Genomic DNA, 12092 nt, shown 5'->3' on the forward strand with positions numbered 1-12092 from the left:
GTGGGTGTTTATAGAGGCTGTTCTGGAAATTGTAAGCTGTTGTTGAGGTGTGCAGGCTTCTCTTCAGGGAAAGGGATATATGAAAGATAAAGATGTGACTACTGTGGGCAAATGTATGTGTTCAGGTCTTAGGGCACCATCACTCTCAGGTTGGAATTGTGTAAGCAGTAGAGATGGTGCAGGTGCCCAATTGAGTCCAGGAGTCTGGCCAACTCCCCCCTGCCCACGCCCCCAAGCTGCACCTGCTGAGCCCCTCGCACTCACCAGGAACCCAGCCATGAGCGCCACAAGCACCATTTTGTGGAAGAAAATGGCAATCGCAAATTTGCACACATCGAATCGAATCTTATGCAAAATGGCACCGTGAATGGCCCATATATGCAAGATTACAGGTGTTAATGGCCCATTATTACAGGCATGAATTATTACAGGCTTGAGATTACAGGCATAATTACAAGCATAATTAAGATTATAGGCAGTAAGATTACAGGTGTAATTACAGGCATAATTAAGATGACAGGTAGTTACAGGTGTAATTAAGAGATGTAATTAAGAGGCAAGATTTAATTAATTAAGAGGCATAATTAAGATTACAGGCAGTAAGATTACAGGCATAATTACACACAGTAAGATTACAGGCATAATTACAGGTGTAATTAAGAGGCGTAATTAAGAGGCATAATTAAGAGGCATAATTAAGAGGCATAATTAATTAGGATGTGTAATTAGTTAAGTGGCAAAATTAATTAACTAAGAGGCATAATTAAGAGGCATAATTGCAGGCATAATTAAGAGGCATAATTACAGGCATAATTAAGATTACAGGCAGTAAGCTTACAGACATAATTACAGGCATGATTACATTATTACAGGCATAAATTATTACAGGCATAAATGGCCCATTATTACAGGCGTGCATTACTACAGGCATAAGATTACAGGGGTAAATAGCCCATTACATAAATGGCCCATTTATGCCTGTAATCTTTCATATATGGCCCATTCACAGCGCCATTTTGTACAAAACTAAATGTGTGCATATTTTGCAATCACCACTTTTGTTTTACAAAATGGTGATCACAGCACTCGAGGATGGGTCCTGAGTGAGTGTGGGCGGCTCGGGGGTGGGGGGTCAAGCATGGGTCCAGAGGCACGCGAGCGGGGGTGGGGGCTCAGCGGACGCCCAGAGAACCCGGACAGCGGGCGCGTGTCTATCCCTACTAAGCAGTGGTTTTTCAAACAAGGCTCAGAAAAACTGTGATGTTCCCCATAGGTTTATCTGAGGTTTCTCAATCAAAACAAGCTCTACTGAGTTTCAGCACTTGCACTCTTTCCCTGGAATGTGCAGCAACATGGAACCTCTGGGTGTGTTCTAGGGCACACTCTAGTCTCAATTCAAGCAGGGCAATGGAATGGCTTAACAGAACTGGACAGCATGGGAAGGGGAGCAATGTAGCTGATAGACTGGGATGCTGATGCGCCGCTGGCCATGTAGAGCATGGCCAACTGCTACTGGAAACTTCTTTGTGGTGGCCTTGGTGAAGTTTTAATTGAAGTCAAGTAAGTCAAGCCATGTGCTGTAGACAACCATAAATGCAGTGACCATATTGGAGCTGAGAAAGGTAGGCAGGTAGATACAGGAATCGCATACTGAGAAACATTGTATATCAATATAAGTAGAGTGAAATAAGATTAATTCTCAACCACAATAAAATAAAGGTATGTGAAATTGCATTTTTTTATTTTTTTATTTTTATACTACCCAATAGCCAAAGCTCTCTGGGCGGTTCACAAAAATTAAACCTTAAAAATTAAGAGTGCAGCATAAAACAATATAAAATATAAAAGCTCAAAACCACAATATAACAGTACAACGAGAATAAAGCGTAGCAGCAATGCAGAGATTTAAAATACAGATTTAAAACACCAAAGCTAAAAGATTAAGGTGCTAAAATGCTAAAATACTGGGAGAATAAAAAGGTCTTCACCTGGAGCCGGAAGGAGAACAACATCAGTCCCAGGCGGGCGTTTCTAGGGAGCTCATTCCACAGCCAGGGGGCCACAGCAGAAGAGCCCTCCTCCTGGTAGCCACCAGCCTCACTTCCTTTGGCAGGGGCCCCTGGAGAAGGACCCCTGAGTATGATCTTAGGGTCTAGGCAGGCACATATGGGAGTAGGTGATCCTTCCAATAACCTGTTTAGGGCTTTACTGACATTTATCCGATGATGATGATGATGATAATGATTGATTGACGGTGGTGGTGGTGGTGGTGAATATCATCCTCTAGGAGTAGGACAGGGATTGGCAACTGTGGGATCTCTGGGGCCATTTTTGCCCCTTGGGAGACCTCCATGGGCCCCAGTCAATGGAATACCACACAGTCTGCATGGTGTGTCCCCCTGAGGGGGTTTTTTTTAAGATTTTTTTTTTAAGAGGAAGAGAGGGGCAAACTGCTCTGTATCACCATAAGAATTAAAATTACCTTGTTTCCAAGCTAAATTTAATCCTTTTGGTGCCTCATAGCCATTACACAGATGCCTTTTTTTGTGGAATTTTTAAGAAACTTCTGGAGCAGTGGAGGGCACCGCTGTGGGGGTTGAATGCATGCCCCAGGCTGCATGTTGCTGACCCCTGCACTAAGAAAGTGTGTCAGGAAAAATAAAGTTTCTATGTGTGTTCCCCACGGGCTTATAAGATGTAATGACTAATGTAGTGTAAATATAATACAATTTAAGGGTTATTTCTGTCTCCTTACGTTCTCCATTACCTCCTGCCTCTTTTTCCTTTCCTACAGGCACCCCAGTACCTCCTTCCATCTTCCCCCTGCTGGCCTGCTGTGACATCATGGAAACCCCGCCCCCAGAAACTGTGAGCCTTGCCTGTTTGCTTACCGAATCTCCTAAGACGATGTCAAAAATTGTATGGACACCTGATGCCCAAGGAAAAAAGGAATTCCCGCCCACACAAGTGAATGGAGATCAGTGGCTCAGCACCAGTCGGCTCACAGTCTCTTCCACGGTCTTTGAAAAGACGCCGTATACATGCACTGTGCAGAGCTCTGCTAATGCAAACCAGCAAAACGCCCCCTCGGCAACCTTCAAATACAAAAGTAAGGTTCTTAGAGTATGGTGGCAATGGGGGAATAGGACCATCCAGAGGGATATGTGGCTAGATGCAGATGTGACCTTAGGGGCCCTGTTGCGGTCCCCTATGAGGACCTGTGTGTTGGGGAGCCATGGGGAAGTAGGGCCATCCAGTGGTATATATGGCTGGAGGCAGATGTGACCTTGGGGGCCCTGTTGCGATCCCCTGAAAGGGCCTGTGCATTGGTGGGGCAGGGCAGGGGCTGGTGAGCAATGTTTCAGGGCTGGGGCAAGGGGCAATGGTACACACAGAACCTGAAGCAGGCAGCCCCTTGCTACAAACCCAGATCTTTTCTGAGCCAATTCCATCCTGGGGGTAACCATATTCTGAGTAGAAACAGCTACCATAAGATGACCCTCCACCCACCCCCACTCCCCAGTTTTTCACATGCTGAAATGGCCATGTGAAGTCCACAGCACACATACTGAAGTCACATTAACATAAGAGCTGAGACAAAAGAACATCGGAGAACTACTGGAATTTGAGTCTGACACTTTGAGGGCCAAACTATAAGGGATCTTAAATGTGTGGTTTAGTGTCCTGTGATTTCTGTCAGATTTCAGTGTGGGAGGGAAGTATTACACACCCCTCCCCATTCACCTTCATCACAACCCCAATCAGGTCCCTGGCCAGCTGCTATTTGCAGCATTTATAAGATACACACACTGCCAAACCTTGGCAAGAAATACACACAATGGCAAACACACATAGTTTCCCCCTGGTTTTGTAATTGAGGTGAAGAGCACTTTTAAAACAGAAACCCAAACTCCATCTCTTTAAGACATTTTGGAAGCTGCAGCTGGTCCAGAATACAGCTGCAGGGATTCTGACAGAAGGTTCCTATTCAGACCACTTTACACCAATCCTCCATCGGCTTTGCACCTGAAAACCCTAAACAGGTTGGGACCAGAATTTCTCAAAAGCTACATGTCCACTCCACATAGAGGCCTGGCCAGTTCCATTTTGGAGGTTCTTGTCTTAGACAGTGGTGGGACCCAGATATCATAAGGCAGGTGGGCAGGGTACCCAGGGAGAGGTCTGTCCCGGGTGTTGCACATGATGTGGAATGACCTACTGAGAGAGGTATGCCTGGTCCACCCATTGTCTGCTTTTGAGGCGGAGGGGGCGGTGAAGCCAGTTTTAATTAAGTGGGTCTTTTCTTGGATCATGATTGTATAGTGCACTCTGCTGTAGTTTTAAATTGCTTGTAGGTTTTACTTGTTAGCTTGGTTCTGGATTTTGAGGTGGGTTTTTTTAACTTGCTTTGCATTACAATGGTTCCACGTAAGCTATCTTAGATACTTTTTTTTTGTTAAAAGGCAGGATGTCAGTGAATGAATAGCAGCACTTTGCTACTCTCTGTTCTCAGGTTGCACTTGGGCACCCCCAAAGCCAGTCCAAGTTCAGATCTTCACCCCCAACTGTGGTGAACGAGCAGCAGAGTCCACCCTGGAATTGGTTTGCCTCCTTCAGAGCCAAGGCTCTGGAACAGCCAGTGTGGAATGGCTGAAGAACGGGAAGGTGGAGCAAGAGTACGTAAAGGTGACGTTGACCGCTGGCAAGGACAAGGGCCACAGTTACTCCAGCTTTGTCCGATGGAACATCAGCAAAGAGAGCTGGGACAAAGGGGACCTCTACACATGTAAAGTGACTCATCCACTGAGCAGCAAGAATGTGACCATAGACAGCACCAGCAAGTGCCAAGGTAAGTGATACCCACTCTCAAGATAAAGGTGATGGTTGCCTGAAGATTAACCAGTGGTCAAGAAGGGTGGGTTGTTGTCAGGGGCTCACCAGGATGTAAACAGCAAAGCTGAGTTATGAGCTTGGCAGGTACATCTGGGCAACATCTGTAAGAGGAAAACCCAAGGCAGACAGGCTGCTTCTACACTCGCTGTGGAGTCTAGAATTGCCTTCCTTGGTTCACACCCTCATTTCTTACACATCACCCACTCTGGTTCTTTCAGGCTGGAGGCTCTTAGTGCTACCCAATCATTTCCCTTCACCTATAAGCATCATAAGGAATTACCATTGACTTTCCACATTTCTGGGGGTGGGGGTGGAGTGTTTTTGGTGTGTATGTATCTTGTTACGTTCCACCCATACCAGGGGATGTGACACACAGCCATATGGGCCTGGAAGGGACAATGCATTGGAGCATGGCAGTTTAAAGACGTGTTTATCTTTAAAATTTGTGCTAAAAAAATTTCATTTAGGCACTCTTGGGTGAATATTTTAGATTTTTTAATGTAATCTAAAAAGCATCTTACTGAGACTTAAAAAATTGTTTTCTTAAAAAAAAGGTACATGCTGCTAAAACGGAGACAACTGGGAAGACTACGTATTTATTTTTGTTATGCAATTTTAAAGTTTACACTAAAAGGCTTTTTTCATTTAACTGGAATTCCACACAGATGTTAACTATGTTTAAAAATGTATAGACACAAAAGCATTTTAGCAGAAATTAAAAGATTAGACAAAATAAACTGCTAAAAGGGTGCTGAGTGGAAAGGTAATAATGGCATGACACAGTGTAGAGAAGTCATGTGGGACCTCCGGCCCACAGGCTGGATTCAGTCCATGGGATTTCCCCATCTAGCCTGCCAGCTACTTCCCCAGGCCCTGTCCCCTCTCCCAACAGGGAAGAGCTCTTGCCTCCTATCAGCAGCTTATCAAAGAGAAGAGCTTTTCATTGCTGAGCACTGAAAAAGGCCCCCTTTCTCAGCAATCAGCCAGAAAAGTTCTTTGCTCTGATCAGCTGCTGCTCAGATATACAAGCTTTTTGAGAGAGATGGTAGAGCCTGAGGGTGAAACTGCTGTGATGAGTAATTCAGTCCTGCTTACTTCTGACATTGGTCCTGCAGAGGTTTGTCTGACAAACTTCTCAGTAGACATGCAGAGGTTTGCCCTACTTATTTGTGAATAGATATACTGCTCATGTTTACTTCTGAGTAGACATGTAGAACCTTGATATTTGGGATGTTATTTGAAAGTACTGCTGAGTGATTCATACCTGCTTACTTCTGAGTAGACATGTAAATGGTGTCCTACTTACATCTAAATAGGCTTAAAATTGAGAAGAACCACATTTTGGGCCCACCCTCTCTGCCTTTGGCCACACCCACTTTGCCTTTGGCCCCACCCACAGTAGGAATGTGGCCTCCAAGACTTTTGCCAGATTGGAATTCATCTCTTGGGCTGAAAAAAGGGTTCCCCACCTCCGGTGAAGAGAGATGCAATGGATTCAACTGCCCGAAACATCACTACACACATCAAATCACATTCTTAAAAAAGACAAAACAGAAGCATTGTGATCTACACAGACCGAGACTGTGTGGTTGATCCATTCCTCACAAAAGAGTCAGCTTTTCTGAGGTTTCAAAAGTGATAGAAACATGGGGAAAACACATTAGAACAGCAGTTTGATTCTGATGTCATGTAGATGAGTTAACGAAGAGTAAAGTTTGCTCCAGGGTTTGTTCCAAGTAGTGTACTCCAAAGTAAACACCTAGGGTGGAAGCACCTGAGGTAATTGCCAGCCAGTTACATCCCAGCTTTTCCTGTATTGTCTCCTCATCTCTTTCACATCTGAATTGTGGGTTGGAACTCTTTTAAATGCAAGAACGTAGCCCCGACTTCCTGCTTTCTCGCATTTAAATTTATTCCTATAAATAAGGCACGGTTGGGAAAAGCGTTTGCCCCACAGGCTGCATGCCAGCAAGGGGGTGTGGGCAGGGCCAGCGATGGTTCAGGTCAAAGTGCCCCTTCTCTTCCTCCCCCACATAGCCTTTCCCCCCAGTCGTTGTCTCTCACGTACACACGGAAAGATACACACACACGCCTGCCCCGCTGCCGGCTCCAGGATTTGAGGGCCCCTGGACAAGGCACCTCCAGTGGGCCCCTCCCGCAGTGGGTCCGCCTTCTCATTGCCGTTGTCACAGCTGCTCCTCCTCCTCTTTCCCATCACGGCTGTCTCTTGATTGCTTGACAAGCAGAGAGCCAATGAGCAGGCAGGCCGTGGCATCTACTGCTCACCTCCTCCTCACCACCACCATTGTCTGGGCCAGTGCCCTTGAGGCGGCGAATAAGCAAGTTGCAATAAAGAGGAGGAGCAACGCCAGGGGGCTCTTGTCTTGGGCCCCTGCTGGGATGTGGACCCTTGGCAGGTGCCCAACTATGCTGACCCTAGACGCTGGCCCTGCTCCCCCACTCCCCTCCCCTCCACAGCGGATGGGATCAAAACCTTAAACCTCTCCTCCCTGGATACGGAAGGCTTTCCTCTTCCTGCTAGAAAAGAGGTGGCTGCTCTAGCCCACCCAACCTCTGTGGTTTCTCCCTGGTGAACAGTATTGAAGGAAAACACAGAGTTCGGTGGGCTAGAGCACCCGGTTTTCCTTTCCTTGAGGGAAAGTGTGGAATACAGCAGGGCACAGCGGCTAAGATGCTCTAGCCTTCCATACTGTGGTTTCCCTCTCAACAATGTTATTCTTCAGAGAGAAACTACAGAGCATGGTGGCCTAGAGAAGCAAAAAAGTTTGTTTTCGGCCCCCAGAGGGAAAACAGTAAAGGGAGAAGGGCGGATAGGGGAATGTGTGGTGGGGGTGGCTAGGCCATCCACTGGCCGCAGGGGAGCCCACAGATGGCTGCATGTAAGGCAAGCTAACAGCATTACTAATGAGCAGCTTCTTAATTGCACCATAGTAAATTTGTGTGTGTGTGTTTGTGTGTGTGTGTGAATTGTTGTTTTCCTCCCATTATTTTTTTTCATTTTTAAAAAATACTGTAATTACACTATTTCACTATAACCAATGAAAGAAAAAAGGAGAGATCCATCATTAAAACCCACCCCATCCCAATGTGGAACCCAAACAGCCTCATTTATGGCCATAAGCCAACACAGACAAACAGCAAGAAAACAAACAAATGGGCATAATTCAGCATACAAAATAAACTCTGCTGGATAAGTTCAATGGACCATCTAGTCCAATGTCCTTGTTTCCCATAGCGGCAAGCCAGAAAGCTTTGAGAAGCCCAGAAGCAGAACGTGAAGGGGTTGGCCCTTTACAATTTATGCTTCACTGGCACTGAACCTGGAGATGAGTTGCCATCCATAGAGATTTATTTATCCCTATTTTTCGCCATTTTATCCTACGTAAATATTTATGTAGGCTATTATGGTGAAAAAAAAGGCAATGCAAATAGCGTAGTGGGAGCCATTTGTGTTCCTTTTTTTTGCCATTTTAGCCTACATAAATATTTACATAAGCTATTACGGCGAAAAAAAAGAACGCAAATAGCGCCCACTACGCTATTTGCGTTCCCCTTTTTTTTCGCCGTAATAGCTTACGTAAATATTTACGTAGGCTAAAACAGCGAAAAAAAGGGAACGCAAATGGCGGCTGCCGTAGCCACCGCCATTTGCGTATGCTGTTTTTTGTTGGTTTTTTTGCTTGCCGTGATAGGCTACATAAATACTTACGTAGCCTATCACAGCAAACAGCAGACGCAAATGGCGGCCGCAGCAGCCAGTCGAAAGACCAGCCACCGCCGCTGCCACCGCTGGAACATCCGCCCCAGGTAAGCTTCGTCCCGAGGGGGAATCCGTGGGGGGGCGGGTGGTTGGAGCCCGTTCTGCCACGGGTTTCGGGGGACCAAATGCCAGTGCATTCGGCCTCACTGAAATCCGTGGCAGAATTCTCCGCCATCCCTAGAAAAAAGTCACTTTCTCAATACCGAAAAGGGCAACTCAGATGATCCAGGGGCTGGAGCATCTCCCCTATAAGAGAAGGTTACAACAGCTGGGATTGGTTAGCTTGGAAAAAGGGAGGGTAAGGAGAGACATGACAGAGGTCTACAAAATTATGCATGGTGTGGGGAATGTGGACAGGGAGACTTTTTTCTCCCTCTCTCAAAATACTAGAACCCGGGGTCATCCCATGAAGCTGATGGGTGGGAGGACAGACAAAAGGAAGTACTCCTTCACACAGTGCATAGTTAAACTATGGAATTCACTACCACAGGATGTAGTGTTGGCCACCAATTTGGATGGCTTTAAAAGGGGGTTGGACAAATTCATGGAGAAAGCAATTGACGACTACTAGTCCTGATGGCTATGAGCTACGTCCAGTACCAGAGGCAGTGAGCCTATATACACCAGTTGCTGGGGAACATGGTGTAGGGGTGCTGTGGCACCCATGCTCTGCTTGAGCATTTCCAGCCGACAGCTGGTTGGCCACCATGTGACAAGAATGCTGGATTAGATGCGCCTTTGGTCTGGTCCAGCGTGGCTCTTCTTCTTTTCTTATGTTCTTACCCCATGTAGTCATCTTTTTTCTAAACTAAAAAGCTCCTAACATAGTAGTTCCTCATACAGAAGATGCTTCATCCCCCTGTTCATTTTGGTTTCTGTACCTTTTCCAGCTTTCTTAAGATGGGATGACCACAACTGTGCACAGTATTCTAAGTCAGGCTGCACCTCAGATTTCTGTAAGGGTGTTAATGATGCTGACTGTTTTATTTTTGATCCCTTTCCTAATCACCCCTAGCATCAAATTTGCCCTTTTCACAACTGCCAGACTCTTGCCTGACATTGTCATTGCACTATCACAACCCCAAGATCTCTTTCCTGCTTATCCATAACCACCAGTTCAGATCCAATCAGCGTATATGTGTAGGGTTTTATACCCCAGTGTGCATCATTTTACATTTACTTCTTTACCATGAAAAATATAGGAAGATAATAAATATGAGGAAAACATTAACAAATATAAAAAAAATGATAGTGGATGGAGATAGGTAAGTAAGTAGATGGGTTAGTACTTAGTAGATGTGTTCCTTCGACGGTCAAAAGAAGTCACAATCTAACGGTGTACTCATTGACAATATTTTATCACTTTTACTATCCAGTTTTCTTACCTTTAAAAATGACCTTCAGCCCAGTCCCTTGCATGCTTACTGAGAAGTAAAACCCACTGTGTTCAATGACTGTTATGCGCAAGTAACTGTGTGTAGGGTTTTGGCCCAAACATTTTCTCATATATTCAAAGCTGATTACAAGAAGTGCTAATGAACTCTTCCCGGCTCCCTGTCTCTTGGCATGATGCTCCTCAGCCTGCTACAGTTCAATGCGACCACCTACCGTCTCCATCATCAAGCCATCCTACAGAGACCTGCTTGAGAGGACAGCAACTGTCACCTGCGCTGTGACTGGCCCCGGCCTCGAAAACACCCAGATAACCTGGCATGTGGATGGCAGGCCCAGCACCGGGGGTCGGAAGGAAATGGTGAAGGAGGCAGATGCCAACGGAAATCAGAATGTGTTGGGTACCCATTCGGTATCTTTGGAGCAGTGGAGGAAGGGCACCACATTCACCTGCAAAGTAGCTGGCCATTGCTCTGAAGAAGTCACCAAAGATGTGACAATCAAAAAGGATACACGTGAGTGCACATGCCTGGGTCTGGGTGCTGGAAGTGAACTCTCTTGGCATGTTCTCCTTCTGTTCTACCCAGTTCTCGACATTAGTGCCGTGGAGGGCCAGGAATTGGGTGGGGGCTCAACATGGCACTCGTGACCTGCCTATGATGCCTGGGGCAGAACATCTAAACGATACCCACCTGCACAGACATACTGTCTAATTAAGAGAAAAAAATTCCTATGCAGGCCTCACTGAAATGATCAGCAGTTGTGCAAGATCAGGGCCTTATTCATTCAAACCCCAGTTTTATAATAAACATGGAAAACTCAGTGATGGAGAGAAGTTGGACACAGCTTCTGTCAAAAGACTCTTTGGGGAAAAAATGTCTCCAGGAAGCTGCCTTATACTGCATCAGACCATTGGTTCATCTAGCTTAATCTTGCCTACACTGACAGGCAGCCACTCTCCAGGTTTTTTCAGACAAGTCTTCCCAGTCCTACCAGGAGATGTAAGGGACTGAACCTGGGACCTTTTGCTAGGGATGTCAGAGGAATCCATTTTGGGGGGTGGAGCTTGGTGAGCTTTGCCGGTTTGACCCCCGCCCTGAACTCTGGTCTGACATCTGCCAGCCTGCTCGACTCAGCCCACACCGAGTTGGGCCAGCTGGTGGATCAGCTGGTGGTGCAACAGCAAAAGCGAGAGCAGGAGTGAGGGGAGCCCCTCTCATGCACCCTCCTGCCCTTGCCACCGAACTTGCTGCTGCCGCCGCCACGACAGCAGGAAGGGGCGCTCTTCTCTCATCCTCCTCTCATCCCTGCTACTGTGATGGCAGCAGTGGCAGCGCAAGAGCAAGGGCCGGAGGATTCTCCTGCCCTTGCTGCCACCACGGTTGCAGGGACCAGAAGGGGAGAGTGGAGAGCTGCTCCTCCGTCCCCTCACTCCCTTCTCCTCCTCCATTTTGCACACAGCAGCATTTCTGTGCCTGCCAGTCTTTCATTCCCCCACCTCTGTGCACAAAATGGAGGGGGAGAGGGGAGTGCCCTTTTGCGCACAGCGCCCCTGCTGCCGTGTGCCACTGGCTCCTTCTCCCCCTCCCGGCATCAAACTTCTTTGCGCAAAATGGTGGTGGGTCACGGCGGGGATGCCTGCCACAGCTGCCCACTGCCATTTTACACAAAAAAACTCAGTCAAGTTCCCGAGTTTCAGGACAGACAACCCACCTTTTGCATGTGAAGTATATGCTCTACCACCACGCTACAGCGCTCCTGCTGAGATGTACACATAAAAAATGTTCCACCAGAGTTGGTCACATCCACAGACTTGGCAGGTGGTGGAGAAAATGATCCCACGACCACGAGACTTCAAACAACATTTATTATTCATTATTTTATTATTTATTTGTTTGTTTATTTCATTTCTATACCACCCAATAGCCAAAGCTCTCCGGGCAGTTTTATTTAGTTTCTATCCCGCCTTTCCACCATAAATGGTGTGCAAGGTGGCTAACATGTGTCCTACTCATAGAACTTCCCT

General features: G+C 46.6%; 2 protein-coding genes and 1 gene segment (V, D, J or C); all 3 read left to right on the plus strand.

Moving 5' to 3' along the window:
- The window catches only part of LOC146342978 (immunoglobulin gamma-1 heavy chain-like), a 675086-nt gene that overhangs the window by 445963 nt on the left and 217031 nt on the right, over window positions 1–12092 (plus strand).
- Window positions 1–12092, plus strand: part of LOC146342982 (uncharacterized) — a 197270-nt gene that overhangs the window by 173447 nt on the left and 11731 nt on the right. For both annotated transcript variants that reach the window (XM_084806395.1, XM_084806396.1), the window contains 3 exons: window positions 2795–3109; window positions 4514–4849; window positions 10255–10581. In XM_084806395.1, the coding sequence (XP_084662521.1) occupies window positions 2795–3109; window positions 4514–4849; window positions 10255–10581 (978 nt within the window). The remainder of the gene's footprint in view (window positions 1–2794; window positions 3110–4513; window positions 4850–10254; window positions 10582–12092) is intronic.
- Window positions 1–12092, plus strand: part of LOC146342984 (uncharacterized) — a 177535-nt gene that overhangs the window by 25300 nt on the left and 140143 nt on the right. The gene's annotated exons all lie outside the window — the stretch shown is intronic.

This window comes from Heloderma suspectum, chromosome 6, assembly GCF_057233095.1.
Source record: "Heloderma suspectum isolate Gila_16-S chromosome 6, 16-S_ref, whole genome shotgun sequence".
Lineage (NCBI taxonomy): Eukaryota > Metazoa > Chordata > Lepidosauria > Squamata > Helodermatidae > Heloderma > Heloderma suspectum.